At 40.3% G+C, this 25,204-nt stretch overlaps 1 protein-coding gene across 6 annotated transcripts in view; it reads left to right on the forward strand.

Annotated features, from left to right (window-relative positions):
- Nucleotides 1–25,204, forward strand: part of TTBK2 (tau tubulin kinase 2) — a 213,527-nt gene that overhangs the window by 173,336 nt on the left and 14,987 nt on the right. For all 6 annotated transcript variants that reach the window (XM_010598383.3, XM_010598382.3, XM_023558734.2 and 3 more), the window contains 3 exons: nucleotides 6,993–7,209; nucleotides 9,555–9,766; nucleotides 12,173–12,761. In XM_010598383.3, coding sequence (XP_010596685.1) covers nucleotides 6,993–7,209; nucleotides 9,555–9,766; nucleotides 12,173–12,761 — 1,018 coding nt within the window. The remainder of the gene's footprint in view (nucleotides 1–6,992; nucleotides 7,210–9,554; nucleotides 9,767–12,172; nucleotides 12,762–25,204) is intronic.

Consider the following 25,204-nt stretch of genomic DNA (forward strand, 5'->3'; position numbering starts at 1 on the left):
GAAATAAATATGCATGGATCCAACTTCCCTACTAAAGGAAGAAAGCTTTTCAGTTTAATTTACAAAGCTATATATATACATACGCTGAATATACCATGGACTGCCAGAAGAATGAACAAATCTGTTTTGAAAGAAGTACAACCAGAAGGCTCCTCAGAAGCAAGGATGGCAAGACTTCGTCTCAAGTACTTTGGACGTGTTACCAGGAGGAACCAGTCCTTGGAGAAAGTCATCATGCTTGGTAGAGGGTCAGCAAAAAAGAGGAAAACCTTCAGTGAGATGAATTGACACAGTGGCTGCAGCGATGGGCTCAAGCATAATAATGATTCTGAGGCTGGTGCAGGACTGGGCAGTACTTCGTTCTGTTGTGCATAGGGTTGCTATGAGTCAACCGACTTAACGACATCTGGCAACAACAACATACATATGCTGTATACACCTAATAAAAATAAAAACAGTCTTTTAGAAGAGGACAAAGATGTAACAAACAAATGGAAACAGAAACCAGTACGATCTTACGATCCTACTATCAGACAAAGTAGAATTTAAACCAAGAAAAGCATTAAAAGTAAAAAAGGCTAAGTGCCACACAGAGTTCACAATTGGAATGTAACGTTTATTAGTATTTCGACACCAGAATCACAGCAACCACCTTTAGGAAGCAAAAACTGGGGGATAAATTCAAGGAGACATAGATTGTTATTAGGTGCCATTGAATTGGTTCCAACTCATGGCAACCCTAGATACAACAGAACGAAATGCTTCGCTGTCCCACACGTTCCTCGCAATCGTGGCTATGCTTGAACCCACTGTTGCAGCCCCTCTGTCGGTCCATCTTGTGGAGACATGGAAACACACTAATTGGAGATTTGAATATACAACTCTCAGTTCAAGACATATCAGGTGAACAAAGAATAAGAAGATGGAAGACTTAAACAACATGATTAATAAGGTAGATCTTATTCATATTTTTCTAACTCGAAACCCTGATGATAGAGATTGCAGCTTCTGCTCAAGTGCCCTTGGAGCAGTCACAAAAATTGGGCAGATATTGATGAGGTCACAAAGAAAAAGTAAGTAGTTCCACAGAATTGAGAACCCAGACATAGATCCATCCACGTATGAGCAGCTGATATTTGACAAAGGACCAGTGTCAATTAACTGGGGAAAAGATAGCCTTTTTAACAAATGGTGCTGGCATAACTGGATATCCATTTGCAAAAAAATGAAACAGGACCCATACCTCACACCATGCACAAAAACTAACTCCAAGTGGATCAAAGACCTAAACATAAAGACTAAAACGATAAAGATCATGGAAGAAAAAATTGGGACAACCCTAGGAGCCCTAATACAAGGTATAAACAGAATACAAAACATTACCAAAAATGATGAAGAGAAACCCGATAACTGGGAGCTCCTAAAAATCAAACACCTATGCTCATCTAAAGACTTCACCAAAAGAGTAAAAAGACCACCTACAGATTGGGAAAGAATTTTCAGCTATGACATTTCCGACCAGCGCCTGATCTCTAAAATCTACATGATTCTGTCAAAACTCAACCACAAAAAGACAAACAACCCAATCAAGAAGTGGGCAAAGGATATGAACACACATTTCTCTAAAGAAGATATTCAGGCAGCCAACAGATACATGAGAAAATGCTCTCGATCATTAGCCATTAGAGAAATGCAAATTAAAACTACGATGAGATTCCATCTCACACCAGCAAGGCTGGCATTAATCCAAAAAACACAAAATAATAAATGTTGGAGAGGCTGCGGAGAGATTGGAACTCTCATACACTGCTGGTGGGAATGTAAAATGGTACAACCACTTTGGAAATCTATCTGGCGTTATCTTAAACAGTTAGAAATAGAACTACCATACAACCCAGAAATCCCACTCCTAGGAATATACCCTAGAGATACAAGAGCCTTCATACAAACAGATATATGCACACCCATGTTTATTGCAGCTCTGTTTACAATAGCAAAAAGTTGGAAGCAACCAAGGTGTCCATCAATGGATGAATGGGTAAATAAATTGTGGTATATTCACACAATGGAATACTACGCATCGATAAAGAACAGTGACGAATCTCTGAAACATTTCATAACATGGAGGAACCTGGAAGGCATTATGCTGAGCGAAATGAGTCAGAGGCAAAAGGACAAATATTGTATAAGACCACTATTATAAGATCTTGAGAAATAGTAAACCTGAGAAGAACACACACTTTTGTGGTTACGAGGGGGGGAGGGAGGGAGGGTGGGAGAGGGTTTTTTATTGATTAATCAGTAGATAAGAACTGCTTTAGGTGAAGGGAAAGACAACACTCAATACATGGAAGGTCAGCTCAATTGGACTGGACCAAAAGCAAAGAAGTTTCCGGGATAAAATGAATGCTTCAAAGGTCAGCGGAGCAAGCGCAGGGGTCTGGGGAACATGGTTTGCGGGGACCTCTAAGTCAATTGGCAAAATAATTCTATTATGAAATCATTCTGCATCCCACTTTGAAATGTGGCGTCTGGGGTCTTAAATGCTAACAAGCAGCCATCTAAGATGCAGCAATTGGTCTCAACCCACCTGGAGCAAAGGAAAATGAAGAACACCAAGCCCACATGACAACTAAGAGCCCAAGAGACAGAAAGGGCCACATGAACCAGAGACCTACATCATCCTGAGACCAGAAGAACTAGTTGGTGCCCGGCCACAATCGATGACTGCCCTGACAGGGAGCTCAGCAGAGGACCCCTGAGGGAGCAGGAGATCAGTGGGATGCAGACCCCAAATTCTCATAAGAAGACCAAACTTAATGGTCTGACTGAGACTGGAGGAATCCCGGCGGCCATGCTCCCCAGACCTTCAGTTGACACAGGACAGGAACCATCCCCGAAGACAACTCATCAGAAATGAAAGGGACTGGTCAGCAGGTGGGAGAGAGATGCTGATGAAGAGTGAGCTAATTATATCAGGTGGACACTTGAGATTGTGTTGGCAACTCTTGCATGGAGGGGGGATGGGAGGATAGAGAGAGAGGGAAGCCGGCAAAATTGTCAAGAAAGGAGAGACTGAAAGGGCTGACTCAAGACGGGGAGAGTAAGTGGGAGTAGGGAGTGAGATGTATGTAAACTTATATGTGACAGACTGATTGGATTTGTAAACGTTCACTTGAAGCTTAATAAAAGTTATTATAAAAAAAAAAAAAAAGCACCTTTGGAAGCAGCACAGGTCAGAATGATATTGACCCACTAGTTAGGCATGCAATCTATTTTGATTTAATTTTTGTATGGTGTGAGGAAAGGTCTAAATTCTTTCTGACGGAGTATAACAATATACTGAATTTTCTAGCACCATTTGTTGAAAAGTCTATCCTTTCTCCCACTGAATTACCTTGGCACCTTTGTTGAAAATGAATTGAATGTAAATGTGAAAAAAAAAAAAAAAAAGTAAGTAGTTCCAGAAAGTAGAAATACTGCAACACCTTTCTGATCACACTGCAATAAAACTAGAAATTACTAACAACAACAAACAAAAACAAGGACCCTCAGAAATTTTAAAACCTTCTATTAAACTACTCATAGGTAAAAGGGAAAATACTAACTGAAATTGTAGAAAAAAAATAGTGATAATGAAAACACTATACATCATAATTGACTGAGACAGGAGGAACCCCCAAAACCGTGACCCTGGATGCTGTGTTAACCCAATGCTAAAACCATTCCCTAAGCCCAGTCTTCAGACAAAGATTAGATTGACTATAAAACATAAAATAACACTCGTGAAGAGTGTGCTTCTTAGTTCATGCAGATGCACGAGACCAAATGGGCACCTTCTATCCAGAGGCAGGATGAGAAGCAGAAAGGGACAGGAGCTGGTTGGTTGGACACGGGAAACTGAGGTGGGAAGGGGGAGTGTGCTGTCAAGTATAGGGATTGCAACTAGTGTCACAAAGTAATATGTGTATAAATTTCTGTATGAGAGATTAACTTGAGCTGTAAACTTTCACCTAAAGCACAATTTAAAAAATAAATAAAACACAACACATCAGAATCTATGGAATACTTTTAAAGCAAAGATGGGAGGAAAGTTGACTGCACTGAATCGATAGCCTTAAACAAGGAGGTGCAGAATGTCAATATGTCTCATGACTGATGATGTAACATTGATCACTTGGTTGCGGCAGTGCTGGCCAGGTTTCTCCATTGTGAAGTTAACTGTTTTTTTCTTCATAAGTAATAAGTATCTGTAAGAAAATACTTTGAGACTGTGTGAACACTCATCATACTGTTGGCCCTTCAATGAATCTTGCCTACTTATTAGGCCCACAAGCGTAAACCACTTACTACCTGACCCTTTAAGAAAAAGTTTGCCAACCTCTGGATTATCTCTATTTGCAAATAATATGGAAGGATACCTGGAAAACCCTGGAGAATCTGTGTTAAAGAGAAAAACTGGCCGTGCATGACCCGCTTCACTGAATTTCTTAGTAGAGGAAGAACGAAAGTTCAGATAATAAGAAAATACCTTGGGTCAGTAATATAAAGGATCAAGATACGTTTTTGTGTCACCACTATGGCTGCTATTGTTGGGCAAAAGCAGCCATAAACAATGTGTAAACAAATGAGCGTGGTTATTTCCCAGTAATTCTTTATTTACAAAAATAGGTGGGCAGGACAGATTCAGCTCATAGGTCCTAACTTGTGGACCCCTGCCTTGGGTAACAGGAATGGGAATATGAAAATGATGACCATTCTTACTACTTTTCTTGACATCACTCCAGTTCTTCCACACTTCTCTTTCCTTTTTTCCCTAATCAGCTTCTGTATTTTACAGCTTGCCTGTGTACACAGACCATATGCCGATAAGACTCTCACATACACTTTCTCATTCCTTTGTATTCTCGAGCATGATATAATCTTTTGGGAGGGAATTCTTTCTTTCCATATCTCAAATTCTAGATCTGGATCAGAGTTACAGGAGTAGGAAGGAAATAATGACTATGGAAGGAGTAAAAAGGTACCTAAACTGCAAAGGGGACAGAAAGGGTGAGAAAGGAAGCTGGGTCATGTGGAAGAGCAACTGTGTGGAGATGATGGGACAGCACCTTGTGATGTGCAGTGTATGCTGGAACACGAGATAAGAGGGAAACTAGGATTCTGAGTACAAGTAGAAGCAGTTTGTACAGGTTTCCTGAGGAGTGGGAGAAGGAAATGCCAGGGCATTGGGGTAGTGGGAGCAGAGCAAAATGGTGGCCAGGCATAAGGGAAAAAGGATTCAGAAGAACACAGTGATTAAAATGGGGAAAAGATATGAGGCTAGTGGACTGAGCTTCCTGAGTTCAAATACTCAAGTCATTTGCCTTTCTCTTTCAGTAGAGGAAATTTTCTTCAGTAAATATTTGGTTTACCATATAGCCCAGATGTGTCGTGTCTGTTGTCATTCCTTGCATCAATAAATGAATTATATTGACCTCATATCTGAAAAGTCTTTTGGTAGCCAATTTATTTCTGATCTTTACCTTTGTAAGAAATTCTTTCGTTTGAACTCTTTAGTCCTAACTACCTTGTTTAATAATGAACTACTTTCAGGGCTATGAAGTTTTTTCCCCGGGAACCATTGTCAGTGCTTTTCTAGATTCTGTACCTATAACCCGTTGATAAAGAAGTTCATCTTCTATCATTGACCCATGTAGAGAAAGGTGGTAGTGAAGGCCATCAAATCAGATGGAACAAACCCCTGAAAAGTCAGCCACCTTTGTTCTCATAAGCATATGCAGTACTTGTGACATCTGGGCCAGGGTATAGCTTCTCTGTAGAGTGGTTCCCCGAGAAAATGCCTCCTGTGCTCCTCATAATAATCGCATGTGCCAGTATAATCTGTGGAAGAATTTTTTTTCTCCTTTTAGACATTCCAGATCACTTCTAAGAAGAGGTTTCATTTCGTGCTAAATACTGTGTTCAGTCAGCGGTATTAAAAAACAACAATAACAGCAAAAACCAAAACAACCCAGTATATACAATGGAGTTACAGAACATGAGAGCTGGCAGGGGCCCTATCACTTAGTGAAGGATAACTGAGAACTGGAAAAGTCCCTCATGGGCCAGCAGTCCAGGGAAGAAATGACCACCATGTCAATAGGACATCAGTTTACTTTGAAAGAAATATATAGACAAGTGCCAATTAATATGTACATATGTGCTAATTAGGAAGCCCACTGACAGAGTTCAGTTTTCCCCCGCCCAGATTCACTGGGGCAGAGCTGTATGAACTGCGTAATTGCAGAATTTCTAATTTCCTCTAGAGGGCAGGAATTTTCTTCTTCATCTGTGTCTCTAGGGCCTTGCATGTCATAGGTGCTTAGGAAAAAGTCTGTAAATGAGGAAGCAAAGGGTCAGTTCTCACACTGTTATAACAATAACAGCTGATTGATCTGACACCTGCTTATTTCCTTACTAAACATCTTCCTGCTTATAACTTTTGTTCTTCTCTAAGAATAGTGGGTAAATAGAAAATTTTATTATAATTGACAAAGATTCCTTGGAAAACATAACAAATGTTGTTTCTAGGTTTTAGAGTGATTTTCAATCAGTGAGTTATCGTATTAGAATTTGTATTTTAAAATCAAAACCAAAAAACCTATTGCCGTCAATTGGATTTCTACTTACAGCAACCCTATATGACAGTAGAGCTGCCCCAGAGAGTTTACAGGGAGTGGCTGGTGGATTCGAATTGCTGACCTTTTGGCTAGCAGCCGAGCCCTTAACCACTGCGCCACCCAGGCTCCAGCTTGAAAATTCGAACTGATCAAATTTTAGAAGTTTTTTTATTCTATAGAACTGGCATGAACTAAGTTCTCAAGGGATTTTTTTTTCTTTTTTGTTGTAATCTCTTGTTTGTGGACTTCCTCATTTAAATCCAGAAACAAAATGTAGAATAGTCTCATTGTATTTTTAACTTGTATCTTTTTTTCTCCCCTCATTTTCAGAATTGCCAATGCCACTCCCATTCCCGGAGACTTGCTTCGAGAAAATACAGATGAGGTGTTCCCAGATGAACGGCTTAGTGATGGGGAGAATGGCGTACCTGTTGGTCTGTCACCAGATAAATCTCCTGGGTCTCTGGGACACCCTCGTCCCCAGGAGCAGGATGTCTGGGAAGAGATGGACGCCAGCAGGAACAAGATAAAGCTTGGGATTTGCAAAGTGTGTATTTCTTGTTTAGGACGTGATGTCTTCTGTTGCCGTAGCAAAGTATCATGGCTCTCAGCTTTTAATGAGGGAGTGGATGTGGAATAAGTGACGTGATTTTTCCCTTCATTAGGGTTGCCAGCAGGCCTCCTCCTCAGTGTGCGAGAGATACACATTTCTGAATTAAATGGCTAATTCTTAGTCGCCTGGAGGCAGATTATCCCCAGACTTCTTGATTCTACTGTTCCCTGTCATTTCTTTTTTCACAGAAGGTGAAGATAAATGGAAAGGAGCAACAGCGAATCACAAATCAGTTAGTTTTTGGTGCTTCCTAGGTGTTTTTATAACGGTTTGGCTGAGGAGGTGGTTAAATATATAGGTGTGAAATCAAAGTGGTTGTTGAATAAATGACATGAAAACATGAGGCTTTGGGCTCATACCTGTTAACACGACTAATAGAAAGTTAGCTGCTGCGGTTGTTAGGTGTCGAGTCGGTTCTGGCTCGTAGTGACCCCATGTGCAACAGAAGGAAACACAGCCATTCTTAGGCTTTATGAATGGAAAATATTTGTATCCTGAAATGAATCTTCTGTGATAGTTCTGAGGTGCTTGGTCTATTTTTGGACAATCATTAAACTATGTAATTTTAAAAATTAACCTATGGGAGTCATTTCTAAAAATCTTCTGTGAAAAATGTGACCTAACTGTTGAGTAAGCACTAGCTGGACTAACAGCAATGAGGAATGAGTAGTGGAAAGTAGCCAGAGAGTCAGTGACAGATTTTGTAGTGTCAAGCCTTGCTGTCTTTCTGGCGCCAGGAGCAGACTGTTCTTACAGCAGAAGATTACTAGTGACATTCATCTCTTGTCAGCCCTTAGGGTGTCTGTGTGTATGTGTGTGTGAGAGAGATGGTGCCTTTACATAAAAAAAAATTTTTTTTTTTTACATAGAGAAGCTTAATTATTTTAGTTTTCTGTCTTTCACCCATTTTCACTATTTATCTCAATGACACTTGTATAGCACATGATTTTGCTATAAGTCATAGTCCCTTGTTTGTTACTGTGGTGATGTCCGTTTTCTTGAGTTTATAATACATACTGCTGCAGATCACAGGTTCCTGACTCATCTTGGACATCTACATAGAGCATTATAAGTTAAATATTGAAGAAAACCCACAGTTTCTGCATTTATTCATTCTCTCACCTACTCAGAAAACTTATTGAGCACCTTCTTTCTACAGTTCATTGAGAGGTGGACGCTGTGGAGTATCCAACCAGTTAGATATCTGCAGTCTTTGAAAGTTTTAGATTTTTTTTAATTATTATTATTTCTGCTGACTCTTAGTTATGGGGGCATGCCTTCTCATCTGTCTGACTGTCTTTAGTTTTTACTTATTACTTGATAATTGGTGGGAGTCCTATAGGCCTAAAACGGGGGTTGGGGAAAATTTCCTTCAGAGATTAGCTTCTGCTGGTAGAAAATGCACCTCTTTTTTGAGGGTCTATGATCAGAATAGAAATCTCAGACTTCTCTCCCACCCCACTCCTAATCCAAGGTTTGATGGCTTCATTTTCCTGATAATTGTGCTGCTATAGCTGTCTGTCCTTAGGCAACCCCACCCTTCTGCTCGGGCCCAGCTCCTCACTGCTGCAGCCTCAGGGGGCTGGTTTTGTTTAAACAGGGGGCTGAGGCAGGGTCTGCTCAGGTTTGGCAGTCTCCTCCCTCTTGTGAGACCACTTATGTCTTAAAGAGAATGTCCTTTACAGGTTTTAGTTTAGTTGAATGAGGTTCTTGCAAGCATCTGAAAAAACCCCAAACCTGATGCCGTGAGGTTCATTCCGACATCTAGTCAGGCATTAATGCAAAAAACCAAGGTTGTTACACACTTTTTAAACTGTTTATGCCTGTACCCCACCCCCTAAAAAAAGAAACAACCAAAAATCCAAAACTAGAATAATATTGAAACTGAGAGTAAATTAAGAAAACTCATTTAATAAAAGGTTAGTACCGGGTGGTGCAAGCTGTTTAGTGCTGGACTGCTAACAGGTTGGCGGTTCAGACCCACCCAGCAGCCTCACGGGAGAAGGATTTGGCAGTCTGCTTCTGGAAGGTAACAGCCGTGAAGACACTAAGGAGCAGTTCTACTCTGTACACACGGGGTCGCCATGAGTCGGAATCGACTTGACGGCAGCTAACAAACAGCAGCAGCAGCAGGCAGGTGTGTACTGAAGTAAACTAGTCCAAATAACCTAAAAACACACCCCAGCCATTTGTTTCTTTTATCTTGAAAGGCTGTGCATGCTCCCACCATGTATAGTACCTGGAACGGTCTTCAAGGTTTTGTTTTATGTTTTGTCTAGGCTGCTACAGAAGAGGAAAACAGCCACGGTCAAGCAAATGGACTGCTGAACGTTCCAAGCCTTGGTTCACCCATTCGGGTCCGTTCAGAGATTACTCAGCCAGACCGAGATGTTCCTCTGGTGCGAAAGTTACGTTCCATCCACAGCTTCGAGCTGGAAAAACGTCTGACCCTGGAGTCTAAGCCAGACACTGACAAGTTTCTTGAGACCTGGTATAAAATAGTTTTTCTTTTTAAAGTACTGAGGTACTCTCTTATTTCCAGTACAGTAAAATCTTCCCAAAAAGACATTTTTGCGTTTTTGTAACACTGATTAAGCTTTCCTCTTCATCTGTGTTTTAAAGTATCATCATGGCAATTCTTAATGTGAATTGACATCTGATATTGTTACATGTTCTCTAGCACAGCCTTTGATTTGGGGAGCTAAGCAGTGGGAGCTGGCAACTTCAGAGCACTAGGTACAAGTTAAACGAACATTTTTGCAGCAGCTTTATTTGGAGGGTGATCTCTTTTCTTGAAATGAAAAAGATGCATTGTAGTGTTGGAGAGAGTGTGATAAAGAAAACATTTGGCTGCAAGGATAGGAGTACATGCAGGAGGGGAAAAATCAGATGTACACAAGGGACAGGCAGTTCAGGTTAGTGGAGGCCTATTATGAGCAAGGTTCTGTAGGAAAAATAGATGTAAATAAGTTTATCATTCTAGCCCTCCAAAGCTCACATTCTACCTAGAGAAAAAGAAAAGGTGGAACTTTGGAGAGCTGTTCATAGATAACAAGAGTTTGTAGTTCGTGGTTGTGAGACCCATTATCCTCACAAGAAATTTTGATAATGGAAGATAGAAATTAATGTTTTTTTTAAAGTTTAGGATATATTTGTGAATAATAGAAGGTTTCTATTTTTTCAATAGCTATTAAGACCTGAGTAGCTTTTTTTTTTTTTTAGCTTTAATAACAGTCACACCCTTCAGTGGCACACCCCCGGTGGTTACTATTGGTAATGAAATACTAGATTAGAAGGACCATGGGTTTGATTAACACTGTAGTTACTATGTCTGTAGACAGTTCAACCACTCACTTCTGGCCTTGTCCAGTCCAGCTCCCATTTTAAAGTTCTTCATATATGTGTGCTCTTTGTCACACTGGAATCATTCAGTCTCACAGTGAGGTGATGTAAGCATGTATCTACATGTTGATAGGATCAAAGGGATGGATTAGGGTTGAGGCAGTGTTTTAAGCATTTTGAGTTGTGGCTAAGATTGGAAATAAATATAAGAGTACAGTAGGGATAAAAGTTTAGTTGTTGTTGTTAGGTGCCATCGAGTCAGTTCCGACACATAGTGACCCTATAACCCAAAACTACAGGACAGTGTAAAACTGCGCCATAGGGTTTCCAAGGAGCAACTGGTGGATTTGAACTGCCAACCTTTTGGTTAGCAGCTGAGCTTTTAACCACTACGCCACCAGGGCTGCGTAAAGTTTAGTTAGGTAAAGAATTAGCCTATCAAAAGAATGGAATTTAAAAAAAGAGTCCATACTGAGGACAAAGTTAAGAAATGAGATAGTTGAGAACAGAAATAATCAAAAGAAAAAAAAAAAAAATGAACTCAAACCAGAACCTAGAGTGACTAGGGAACAGTTGAAGGAGTCTAGGTACCTAATCACAAACTTGGCACCCTGGCGGTGGAATAGTTAAGCACTCAGCTGCTAACCGCACTGTTGGGGTTCGAACTCCAGTAGCTTCGTGGAAGAAAAGACCTGGCGATCTGCTCCCGCAAAGAAGACAACCGAGGACACAGCCTCAGGGCAGTTCTACTCTGTCCTGCCGGGCCACTGTGAGTCAAATTGACTTGATGACACACAGCAACAGTAACAAATCACAAACTTAAGGAAAGGAAAAAGTTATTTCTTATTGTGCTTCCCTGCAGATGAGATCAGTTCTCAGAAGCCAGTGTAGTCAATTCCGTTAGTCACACTATTGCCCTTCCACCAGCAGAGAGATTTGTACATAGTATTAACTGCCTTTTCATCCAACAAAACTGAAAATATTCCCTGAAGCTTCTCCCAAACCACCCCCACCCCCACTGTGTGTGCGTAGTGTGCTGGTTGGACCGGTACTATGTGGTTTTGTTGAACAGGTACAATGCCTTCTGTTTTTAAAAGCCCTGGCATTAGACATGTTCCTTTGAATTAGTATAGGTTCATACGCATCTCAGAAGACAGACAAATGCAGAAGGCATTTGCTTATGTATACTAGCTTTTTTGTTTCCTTTGTAGGGCTTCTGGTGAGGCAAAAGCCCCTTGGGTGGGTTGTTTCTCAGTCCCGCAGAGAGCAGAGAGCTCTGTGAATGAATTGGCAAAGCAAGGGTGAAGTGGATCACACAGTCAACCCCAGTTAGGCTTCTCTCCTGCCCAGAGACAGCTTCCTCCCGTGGGTGCCATCTCCAGAACAGGATTATGGCAGGTGGAAAAGAACCCTATCACCCTGTGGAACCGTCCCTATGCTTTATCCACCTTTTGTCTCTTCCCTGTGTGAATACTAGTTCTGCATAGAACTTTGTATGTTATGAAGTAAGACATTTCCTGAGGACAACTGAGTAACTTCTCTCCATTTCCTTAAGCCTGGAGAAGATGCAGAAAGATTCCAGTGGAGGAAAAGAATCTACCCTGCCTGCTCTGCTTCATAAACCTTGTGTTTCTGTTATGTCCCGTATGGACCACGTCTGGCATTATGATGAAGAATACCTTCCAGATGCTTCTAAGCCTGCCTCTGTCAACACCCCTGAGCAGCCAGATGGTGGTGGCAGCAATGGATTTATAGCAGTCAACCTGAGCTCTTGCAAGCAGGAGGTCGATTCCAAAGAATGGGTAATTGTAGACAAGGAGCAGGACCTTCGGGATTTTAGGACAAATGAGGCTTTAGGGCATAAAACAACTGGAAGCCCTTCTGATGAGGAGCCCGAAGTGCTTCAAGTCCTGGAGGAATCGCCTCAAGATGAAAAGCTAAGGTTTAGCCCTTGGGTAGAAAATGATCACTTAAAGAAGGAAAGCTCAGGTGTGCTCTTAGCCCTTTCTGGAGAGTGCCCTGTCACTGCTGCTTCAGAACAGTATACCGACAGGCTGGAACTCCAGGCTGGAACTGCTAGCCAGCTTATTGCAGCGACACCCACAAGTCCGATGGAGGCACAAGCAGAAGGACCCCTTACAGCGGTAAGAGCTGAGTTTGTGTCCTTACTCTCTGTTATCCCCTCAGAGGTGCTATTAAGAAAGAACTAAGAGTTGCTTGACTAGGAGTTTTCAGTAGAAGCCTAAGTTTGGTAGATGGGCACGGAGTGAGGTTTGAACTAAATTCTCTAGTTAGTCCCCCAATAGGAAATTTTGTAAAAGTGAGGTTTCCTTTCATTATAGCAACTCAATACACAAAATGTCATTATAACCTAATTTCATAATATATTTATGATGAGGCCACAAGAACTGTCTATCTATGTGTATGTGGCTTTTTTTTTTTCTTTGATTTGTAATTCTAGAGTTTTTTAATCTCATAATTTGGTGAGGAAGGCATGTATTTAACTGTTTATGGTTCGTAGTTTACAACGTACACTCTTGCTTTTATTCCTTCTCTGTTTTGTAACCTCAACCCAAAAATTCCTCCTATTTTCCGTTCCTGTAAAATCAAGAGTTTTCCAGCTTTGATGGCCATTGTGTAAAATGCAGAGTCCTGGGCCTCACTGGCAGAACTTCTGCTTCAGTAGGTCTGGGAGCAGCCAAAGGCAGTTGTGGTAGACGTCTTCTGCAGGGGAAGCTTTAAAGAAACATCACTGTTTATCTTTAGTCTCCGTCACTCAACTGGAGATGTCTGTTACCCTGTTGTTATCAGTAAGCAGTGAAGCCTTCTGTGGTGTGTGAGCCCGAGGAGCCCTGAATAGCCTCCAGACAGCAAGGAACCGTGTACACAAATCTCAGGCACTAGAGTACATATGTCCGTACATGGGTGGGAGTTGCCAGCTTTCCTTAATTCCATACCATCTAGCAGTCCTTCCTTCCAGCTGACCAGAAACTGCATTGCCCTCCAAGCTGAAACGTTTCTGTTGTCACACAGTTCCACCCGCAGGTGTCAATCAGTGGGAAAAGATACCAGCAAGAATTTCATTTTGAGTAAAAAGCTCCACAGGAATTTACCTGTACTTCAGAATAAGGAAATAAATATTTGCCTGCTTCTCCCCAAAACAGAGTTAGTCTTTTTTTCCTTCTTTCCCAGAACTGCTTTGTTCAGTTATGCAGGTTGTTCACTGCGCAGAAGGAACAATTTGGGGCTGAAATCTAGCGCATACTTTGCTTGCCAAACTCTGCATCTTGATGTGGGGCTGTTTCCTCTTTGAGGGACACCCTTTTCCCAATTATATGAAGGACCATGTGGGCTAGAGGCAGGGCCAACTCCCCTCCTCCCTGTCCTGCATCCCTTTTCTTCCTCACATTTCCTTTCCACGTTCCCAGGTTCACTTCCTTCTTTCTTTGACTCCGTTATGCTCTGCACTAACTGCCACCCAGGTATGTATCACAGTGTTCCCTTGTGGCTCCCTTCATACAGGCTTCCTTAAAGCTCGGGCCCCCTTTCTCCCAGTGCTCTTGGCCCTCTCACGTTAGTGCTGCCCTTCCTAGGATGGTTTTTCTCACGGTTCTCCTGCATTATCTGCAGTGTTTTCTCTGTCAAGTTGTTAGGAGGCTTATCCTTATATATTTGATATTATATGTTTGACCTTATTTACAGATATCTTTAAATAAAAACCTTCTTAACTGAAGGTCTCTAATGAAATATCAGCTGCATCACTTGTATATTTATTTCTGAGGTATTAAACTCCTCCCCATTTTCTTTATTTTCTTGATCTTGACCCAGAAAATTTGACCAATGGATGAGAAATAATATATTTATTTTGATTCTCTTCTCGAAACTTAAATTTGGAGTTTTACAAAACAGAAGTTTATTGCTTCCCTGACTTACCACATTCCATTTCCATTATTCTTGTTTTTCTGGCTGCCCCTCCCCACCCCCCAATTTTGCTTTAGGGTAAACTTAAACAGTTTCATCTTGAATAGATGATTTGGAGGGGCCCTGGTGGCACAGTAGTTAAGAGCTTGTCTGCTAACCAGAAGGTCAGCAGTTTGAACCCATCAGCCACTCCTTGGAAACCCTATGGGGCAGCTATGAGTCGGAATCGACTGGACGGGAACTGGTTTTTTTTAATATACAAAGAACACAGTACTCACAGTTGATATTGTTCATTTTATGAGCCAATCTGTTACTTAGGTGACCTCTGGGAGTAGTTTCAGCTCAAAGTTTGTTTTTTTTAACTGTGCTTTGAGTCAGAGTTTACAGCTCAAATTAGTTTCTCATACAAAAATTTATATACACATTGTTATGTGACCCTAGTTGCTTTCTCTGTAATGTGACAGCACACTTATCCTTTCCACCCTGGATTTCCTGTGTCCATTCAACCAGCACGTGTCCTTTTCTGCCTTCTCATTTCACCTCTGGACGGGAGCTGCCTGTTTAGTCTCATGTATCTACTTAAACTAAGAAGCACACTCTTCATGAGTATCATTTTATATCTTATAGTGCAATCTAATCTTTGACTGAAGAGATTGCTTTGGGAATGGCTGTAGTTCTGGGTTAACAGAGTCTGGGGGCCATGTCTTCCGGGTTCCTCCAGTCTCAGTCAGACCAATAAGTCTGGTCTCTTTACTAGAATTTGAGTTCTGCACCCTACTTCTGCTCCATCAGGGACTCTCTGTTGTGTTTCCTGTAAGGGCGGTCTTTGGTAGTAGCCGGCCACCATCTAGTTCTTCTGGTTTCAAGCTGACGGAGTCTCTAAGTTATGTGGCCCTTTGTGTCTCTTAGGCTCTTTGGTGTTCTTCATTCTTTGCTCCAGGTGGGTTGGGACAAATTGATGCATCTTAGATGGCCACTTGCCAGCTTTTAAGACCCCAGACGCCACTCACCAAAGTGGGAAGCAGAGCATTTTCTTAATAAACTTTGTTATGCTAGTTGACCTAGATGTCCCCTGAAACCATGGTCCCCAGACCCCTGCCCCTGCTACTTTGTCCCTCGAGGTGTTTGGTTGCATTCAGGAAACTTCTTAGCTTTGGTTTAGTCCAGTTGCGCTGACTTGCCCTGTATTGAGTGTTATCCTTCCCTTCACCTAATTCTTGTCTACTATCGGTAGCGTAGTGGTTAAGTGCTACAGCTGCCAACCAAAGGGTCGGCAGTTTGAATCTGCCAGGCGCTCCTTGGAAACTCTGTGGGGCAGTTCTACTCTGTCCTGTAGGGTCTCTATGAGATATGAGTTTGTTTGTTTTTTTTTTAATCTAGTTAGTGAATAGCCCTCTCTCTCCCTCCCTCCTCACCCTCGTAACCATCAAAGAATGTTCTCTTCTGTGTTTAAACCTTTCCTTGAGTTCTTATAATAGTAGTCTCATATAATATTTGTCCTTTTGCGACTGACTAATTTCACTTAGCTTAATGCCTTCCAGATTCATCCATGTTTTGCAGATTCATCGTTCTTTATCATTGGATAGTATTCCCTTGTGTGAATATACCATGATTTGTATATCCGTTCATCTGTTGATGGGCACCTAGGCTGTTTCCATCATTTTGCTATTGTGAACAGTGCTGCAGTGAACATGGGTGTGCATATATCTATTCTTGTGAGGGCTCTTATTTCTCTAGGATATATTCCAAGGAGTGGGATTGCTGGATCTGATGGTACTTCTATTTCTAGCTTTTTAAGGAAGCACCAAATCAATTTCCAAAGTGGTTGTACCATTTTACATTCCCACCAGCAGTGTAGAAGTGTTCCAGTCTCTCCACAACCTCTCCAATGTTTATTATTTTGTGTTTTTTGGATTAATGCCAGCCTTGTTGGGGTGAGATGGTATCTCGTTGTAGTTTTGATTTGCATTTCTCTAATGTCTCATGACCGTGAGCATTTTCTCATGTATCAGGTGGCCACCTGAATGTCTTCTTTGGTGCAGTGCCAGTTCATATCTTTTGCCCCTTTTTTAGTTGGGTTATTTGTCTTTTTGTTACTATAGTTTTGTATTATTTTGTAGATTTTAGACATGAGACCCTGATTGGTTATGTCATAGCCAAAATATTTTTCCCAGTCTGTAGGTTATCTTTTTACTCTTTTGGTGAAGCCTTTTGATGACCATAAATGTTTAATTTTTAGGAGCTCCCAGTTATCTAGTTTCTCTTCTGGTGTTTGTGCGTTGTTAGTAATGTTTTGTATTCTGTTTGTGCCAAGTATTATGCTCCTAGCATTGTCCCTATTTTTTCTTCCATAATCTTTATTGTTTTAATTTTATATTTAGGTCTTTGATCCATTTTGAGTTAGTTTTTGTGCATGGTGTGAAGTATGGGTCTTGTTTCATTTTTTTTTTGCAGATGAATATCCAGTTACGCCAGCATCAATTGTTAGAGACTGTCTCTTCCCCATTTAATGGACTTTGGACCTTTATCAAGTATCAGCTTCTCATAGGTAGATGAATTTACACCTAGATTCTCAATTCTGTTCCATTGGTCTGTGTGTCCATTGTACCCCATACCAGGCTGTTTTGACTACCATGGAGGTATAATACTAAAATCAGGTGATGTGTGGCCTCCCACTTTGTTCTTCTGCTTTAGTAAGGCTTTAGTTATCCGAGGTCTCTTCCCTTTCCATATGAAGTTGGTGATTTGTTTCTCCATCTCATGAAAAAATCCCATTTGTGGCTGAATGGACACGAAAATAGAGAGTAGAGAGGAAGAGTGTGCTGTCTCATTAGGAAGAGAGCAACTAGAAGTATATAGCAAGATGTATATAAATTTTTGTATGAGAGACTGACTTGATTTGTAAACTCTCACTTAAAGCACAATAAAATTTTTTTTACAAATTGCCATTGGAATTTGAATCGGGATTGCATTTTATCTATAGATCACTTTGGGTAGAATTGACATTTTCACAATGTTGGGTCTTCCTATCCATGAGCAAGATATGTTTTCCCACTTATGTAGGTCTCTTTTGGGTATTTGCAGTAGCATCTTGTAGCTTTCTTTGTATAGGTCTTTTATGTCTCTGGTAAGATTTATTCCTAAGTATTTTATCTTCTTGGAGGCTACTGTAAATGGTATAGATTTGGTGATTTCCTCTTCAACATTCTCTGTTGGTGTAGAGGAATCCAACTGATTTTTGTATGTTTATCTTGTGTCCTAATAATCTGCTGAACTCTTTTACTAGTTTCAGTAGTTTTCTTGAGGATTCCTTAAGGTTTTCTGTGTATAAGATCGTATTGTCTGCAAATAGGGATACTTTTACTTCTTCCTTACCAATTTGGATGCCTTTATTTCTTTATCTAGCCTAATTGCTCAGACTAGGACCTCCAGCACAATGCTGAATAACAGTGGTGATGAAGGACATCCTTGTCTGGTTCCTGTTCTTCGGGGGAATACTTTCAGACTCTCTCCATTTAGGATGATGTTAGCTGTCGGCTTTGCATAAATGCCCTTTATTATATTGAGGAATTTCCCTTCTATTCCTATTTTGCTGAGAGTTTTTATCACGAATGGGTGTTGGACTTTGTCCAATGCCTTTTCTGCATCAATTGATAAGATCATGTGATTCTTGTCTTTTGCTTTATTTATATGATATATTGCATCGATTGTTTTTCTAATGTTGAACTATCCCTGCATACCTGGTATGAAACCCAGTTGTCATGGTGAATTATTTTTTTGATATGTTGTTGTATTCTCTTGGCTAGAATTTTGTTGAGGATTTTTGCATCTTTTTTTATTCATGAGGGATATAGGTCTGTAATTTTCTTTTTTTTGTGCCTTTACCTGTTTTTGGTATCAGGGATATGCTGGCTTCATGGAATGAGTTTGGGAGTACTCCATCCTTTTCTGTGCTCTGAAATACCTGCGGTAGTAGTGGTGTTAACTCTTCTGTGAAAGTTTGGTTGAACTCTGCAGTGAAGTCATCCGGGCCAGAGCTTTTTTTTGCTGGGAGTCTTTTTATTACCTTTTCAGTATCCTCTTTTGTTATGGGTCTATTTAGTTGTTCTACCTCTGTTTGTGTTAGTTTGGATAGGTGGTATGTTTCTAGAAATTTGTCCATTTCCTCCAGGTTTTCAAATTTGTTGGAGTACAGTTTTTCATAGTATTCTGCTGTGATTCTTTGAATTTCAGTTGGGTCTGTTGTGATATTGCTCATCTCATTTCTTATTTGAGTTATTTGCTTCCTTTCCTGTTTTTCTTTTGTCAATTTGGCCAGTGGTTTATCGATTTTGTTGATCTTTTCAAAGAACCAGCTTTTGGTCTTGTTAACACTTTCGATTGTCTTTCTGTTCTCTCTTTCATTTAATTCTGCTCTAATTTTTATTATTTGCTTTCTTCTGGTGCCCGAGGGCTCCTTTTGCCGATCTCTTTTTGTTTGAGTTGTAGGGGTAATTCTTTGACTTTGGCCCTTTGTTCTTTTTGGATGTGTGCGTTTATTGCTATAAATTAACCTCTGAGTAGTGCTTTTGCTGTGTCCCAAAGGTTCTGGTAGGATGTATTTTCATTCTCATTTGGTTCTGTGAAATTCTTTATTCCATCCTTAATTTCTTCTATAACCCATTACTTTTTGAGCAAGGCGTTGTTCAGTTTCCATGTGTTTAATTTTTTTTTTTTTTTCCTTTTTTCTGTTCTTGATTTCTCCTTTTATGGCTTTATGGTCAGAAAAAATGCTTTGTAATATTTTGATGCTTTGGATTCTGTTCAGGCTTGCTTTATGCCCTAATACATGGCCTCTTCTGGAGAATGTTCCATGTTCAGCTCAAAGTTTAAAGGGAGTTCCCTAGGTCTCTGCCGATCCAGTTAAGTCTGGCCTTTATTTAAGATTTTGACTTTTGCTCTACAATTTTCTCCCATTCTGTCCGGGAACATCTGTTGTGGCCCTGGTCCAAAAGTTCTCTTAATTTCTTAGTATAGATTTGTGAACCTCGTATAGGACTTTCTTTATCCACATGCATGAAACCACTGGTAATTAGTCTGTATATGATTGTTAGATAGTGTTTTGAAGGGTGGATACATTTGCTAGATTGAAAAGAAATGATTGTGGAATCATTTTTGGAAATTAGATTTTTTTCCCCAGGGTACACACTGATAAAATTGGCCCAATAACAATAGTTTCTAAAAAGATGATGAACAACATGGGATTTATAGGCAGTAAAATAAGACCACGCTTTGGCTTACAGAAGAAATATTAAATTACAATGTTCTGTTAGCAAATAAGACAACAATGAAGCTTGCCGCATCAGTTGACTCTTCCTTTCGTGAAAGATTTCTCAGTAGCATGCGATGCTGTTTGATAGCATTTTATCTACAGTGGAACTTCTTTCAAAATTGGAGTCAGTCCTCTTAAACCCTGCTGGTGCTTTATCAACTGAGTTTCTGTAATATTCTAAACCCTCTGTTGTCATTTCAACAATCCTCACAGCATCTTCACTAGGAGTAACTTCCATCTCATGAGACCACGTCCTTGGTTCAGCATCTGTTAGAGTCTGACCATGGGATTGCAGCACTTCAGTCATCTCTTCAGGCTGCACTTCTGGTTCTCCTGCTGTTTCCACCACATCCGCAGTTCCTTCCTCCACTGGAGTCTCGAACCCCTCAAAGTCGTCCATGAGGGTTGGAATCAACTTCTTCGAAACTCCTTTTAATGTTGATATTTTGACCTCCACCCATGAATCATGAATGTTCTTAGTGGCATCTGGAATGGTGAATTCTTTCCAGGTTTTCAATTTCCTTTGCCCGGATTCATCAGAGGAATCACTATCTATGGCAGCTATAACCTTACAAAATGTATTTCTTAAACAATAAGACTTGAAAGTCTAAATTATTCCTTGATCCACGGGCTGCAGATATGATGTGTTAGCAGGCATGAAAACAACATTAATCTCTTTGTACATCTCCATTATAGCTCTTAGGTGACCAGGTGCATTCTCAGTGAGCAGTATTATTTTGAAAGGAATCGTTTTTCTGAGCAACAGATCTCAACAGCAAGCTTAAAGTATTCAGTAAACCACGTTGTAAGCAGATGTGCTGTCATCTAGGCTTTGTTGTTCCATTTACAGAGCACAGGCAGAGTAGGTTTAGCAGAATTCTTAAGGGCTGTAGGATTTTCGGAATGGTAAATGAGCATTGGGTTCAGCTTAAAGTCATCAGCCTCATTTGCCCGTAACAAGGGAGTCAGCCTGTCCTTTGAAGGTTTGAAGCCAGGCGTTGACTTCTCCTCTCCAGCTAGGAAAGTCCTACGTGGCATCTTCTCCCAGTGTAAGGCTGTTTCGGCTGCACGGAAACCTGTGGTTGAGCGTAGCCCCTTCATCAACTATCTCAGCTGGATCTTCTGGATCACTCGCTGCGGCTCCTACATCGGCACTTGCTCCTTTACCTTGCACTTTTACGTTATGGAGATGGCTTCTTTCCTTAAACCGCATGAACCAGCCTCAGCTAGCTTCGAACTTTTCTCGCACAGCTTCCTCACCTCTCTCAGCCTTCGCAGACTGAAGAAAGTTAGGGCCTTGCTCTGGATTGGGCCTTGGCTTAAGGGAATGTGGTGGCTGGTTTGATCTTCTATCCAGACCACCTAAACTTTCTCCGTATTAGCAATAAGGCTGTTTCACTTTCCTATCATTTGTGTGTTCACTGGAGTGACAGTTTTAATTTCTTTCAAGAACTTTTCCTTTGCATTTACAACTTCGCTAACGGCTTGGCTCAAGAGGCCTAGCTTTCAGCCTGTCTTGGCTTTCGACACACCTTCCTCACTAAATTTAATGATTTCTAGCTTTTGATTTAAAGTGAGAGACGTGCGACTCTTCCTTTCCCTTGAACACTTAGAAGCCGTTGTAAGGTTATTAATTGCCCTAATTTCAATATTATCGTGTCTCAGGAAATAGGGAGGCTCGAGGAAAGGGAGAGAGACAGGGGAACGGACAGTCAGCGGAGCAGTCAGAACACACACAACATTTATCAACTAAGTTTGCTGTCTTATGTAGGAGCAGCTCCTGGTGCTGCAGAACAATAACAGTAGTGATGTCAAAGATTACAGATCACCATAACAAATGTAATAATAATGAAAAAGTTAGAAATGTTGCAAGAATTATCAAAATGTGACACAGAGGCACGAAGTGAGCAATGCTATTGGAAAAATGGCACCAATAGACTTGCTCAACACAGGGTTGCCACAAACCCTCAATTTGTAAAAAAAAATAAAGTATCTGTGAAGTACAATAAAGCAAAATGCAATAAAACCAGTAAAGGAAAGGGAGCCCATTTGTGAAGTATTCAAATGTATTGTTTATCACTATGACTTCAGAGAAGTTTTATGGAAGAAACCCAAGCATCCAATGGTTGATACATTTACGTGTTCAGCCTTTATTGATCATCTACTCTGTGTCAGGTACTGTAGCAGACACCAGGAATAAAAGCCCCAGTGAGTGACATCACTGCTTTCAAGTGTCTTCAGTCTAGTAAAGGAATACAGTTTATGTGTTAAAGGTGCTGTGATGGAAGTCTGTATAGGCTGTGGCAATTGGGGATAGTTGGATTAGATTCATCCTTAAAATTTCTTCCAACGCTGTATAAAGGAAAACAGACTGTTGAATCATACAGCCATGATTGGGATTTATAATTACAGGCCAGCCAAGAAATACTTCTATTTTAGTCCATATTTTCCAGGACTTCTGTTCTTTGGATGTAAGTTGTGGCCTGCTGATGATTTTTGTTATGCCCTACAAAAATTTTATAGCTTCAAACCCCCTTAAATACACATTAAACTATTATTAATGGGTAACTGTCTCTCGTGTCAGGATGACAGAGGAAGGGAAAGAGCAACTTTTGCTTTTCATTTACTTAGCTCCTGCGGCGTTAGGTTTTCTGTTTTACCCACCTCTGTAGTAAAGACTAGGAGTCCTTGGGTGGTGCAGATGGTTAAGTGCTCAGCTACTAATCAAAAGGTGAGCAATTTGGATCCACACAGAGGTGCCGTGAAAGAAGGTCCTGGCAATCTACTTCTGAAAGATCGCAGCCATTGAAAACACTATGAAACATAGTTCTACTCTTAAACACATGGGATTGCCATGAGTTAGAACGGACTTGACGGCAGCTCATTTGGTTTTCTTGGTTTATGGCAAAGGCTGCCGCTCTCCCTATCCTGCCACCCTCCCGGCACCACCAGCATACTATCTGCACAGGTCAAACCCCAGTAATACCTTCGGCATAAGTGTAGTCAGAGCAAACGATAAGGGTAAAGAGTAGGAAAGAGGGACGGGCTTGCACATCTTGTATGGCTTCTTAATAGTCAGATGTTACGGCTGCTGGGTACTGTTTCTTTAAAGAAATGAAAATTGACACTTAACACCATGATTCAATAATAGTATTTTAGTTTAACTCTTAATTTTTAACATTTGTGTAAAGTATTATGGCAGAAACAACATAAAGTATTTTATTAAAATGCTTTAAACAAAAGAAGCCTCTAGTGGAATTTGAATGGCCCAAAGAAATTTCAGTGGTTAAAATTTAGTCTTTAAATGGGCCAGGAATTTGTTTCTGTAACTTAGCTATCCTTGGCTGTAGTGGGAACTAATACATCATTCCACTACATCTGTCTCTTCTAAACTATTTGTCTTTGTAAAAAAATAAAACAAAATGAGATACGGGTATTTTGTACATCACACACCCTTCATCTTGGAGAGAGACTCTGTGGTATGAATGTTGAATTTCCCAGGTTTTATTGTCTTAACAGCATCACTTTTTTTGAATGAGAGAAAAGTAAAAGGGTAATTTGTAAGTTAAAATGCAATTGGTAGTTGGTTTGCAGTTCCTTGTCACTTTGTGGCCAGCTTGAAACATGTAAAATAATGAGGCTGCCTTACCTAAACTATAAAATAATGAGGCTGATGTTAGTCATTAGTCAGACTTAGCATTAGGCACTAAAAAAAGTAAGAAAAGATGAAAGAAATGGGAAATATCGAGGTTGTTTTCTAATTCTATAGAAGGGGCACTTTGCTAACTGATACAGTTAGAGAACAGAAGAAAGGAATGGTCAAGATAAGAATGATGAAATTCATGCCTTAATGAAATGTTTGTGAATTACAGAAGTCAAAGCTATCAAAGCTTACTGGCAGATCATTAATCTAGTCCATTTGTAGAGTGCCCCAGGTACAGGGATTGCCTCTGTGTCTCTGTAGGCTAGGATTAAGGGAGCTATTTCAGCTGACACTTAGGGTTAGCTTTCTCTTCTCGGTATTTAGCTATTGATCCTAGAGTTTCTCCTTTTATCTCATCAGATCGTGTTTTTGCAGACTTGGTTTCCCATACTACATTTGAGAGTGTGTTTTTTTTTTTTTTTTTTTAGTGTACGGCAGTGGCCTGCACTCTGTGTGACTTTGACAGTCCTGAAGCCCCATCCCTGATTTCTTAGCCATGTTTCTCCTCATTTGTGAATTTTGTTAATAATGGTGCTCAAAAAGGCAGTTATGAAATGGAATTAGTAAAAATGATTTTAGGAATATTTTATAAATTTAAAGTGCTGTGGAAATATTATATGACAGTAACTTATGCCGAGCTTATAATTGCTCAGAATCTTTTCAGGAAACCAGATCCTCCTGCCTGGTGGTTCTTACATCTCTTCTGTGTACACAATCGTCACCCTGTTTTTATACACATGCACAGACATACGTTTATATCCCGAATCTAACATGAATTAAGCTCAGAGGTTGAGAAGCAAATCTAGCTTTAGTCTTAGAAGACCAGTGGAGTATTGGTTTTATAAATAATTTGTTCATTTTGGCTGATACACTTGGAATTATATATGGTGAGTATTATTTGTTTTGAATGTAGAGATGGCCACCACCTTTGTTATTTGGCATTTAGTTTAATTTCACATGTTTTTCTTTTCACTGTCATTCTTGGGTCTTAAAAAGTAAATTACTGTAGCTTTTTTGGGTTAGGTTTCAATATCATGATTTTAAAATTATACTAGAAAATTGTCAGGTGCCTGAATGTATTTTGGAATAATGAAAGAAATAAAAGTATGACATGGCTTTGTGAAGAGTGACAGCACCAGTAGAACTTACTGCCTTTTCCCCAGGGTCACTACAGGTCTGGGCTTGTTGCAGAAGGTCAATGTCTGAACCCAAATAGTCTGCCTTAGAGTAACCTGACAGATCCTCAGGACGCTGGTTATATTCGGGAGCTATTCCAGGATGTTAAAAAAAAAAAAATTCCAGGATGTTAGTTAGGTGTTTTTTTTCTGGGCTGGGCTTTGGAGAAGCTTCACATGTCTTAAACCTAACTGTATTCCTGTCACAATGAGAAATACATCCAAACATCTTAGATGACTGTAGAACCACAATGGTTTCTTGGTGCCTGTGGACTAGAAATTAAGTCTAGGCTAAATCTTCCATAATTTCAAATTTTCCTTTGGATTTGGACCAATTTCCATAGTTTTCCTAGAACTTAATAGGCTTCATTAAGTGATTTGAGCTTGCTTGATTTTTTTTCTCCTTACCAGTTTATGTAGTTGACATTTTCTGCCTTCCTATGTGTCACTTTTAAGAAATGTGAAGATGTGGAAACT

This window comes from Loxodonta africana, chromosome 10 (assembly GCF_030014295.1).
Source record: "Loxodonta africana isolate mLoxAfr1 chromosome 10, mLoxAfr1.hap2, whole genome shotgun sequence".
NCBI classification, from domain to species: Eukaryota; Metazoa; Chordata; class Mammalia; order Proboscidea; family Elephantidae; genus Loxodonta; species Loxodonta africana.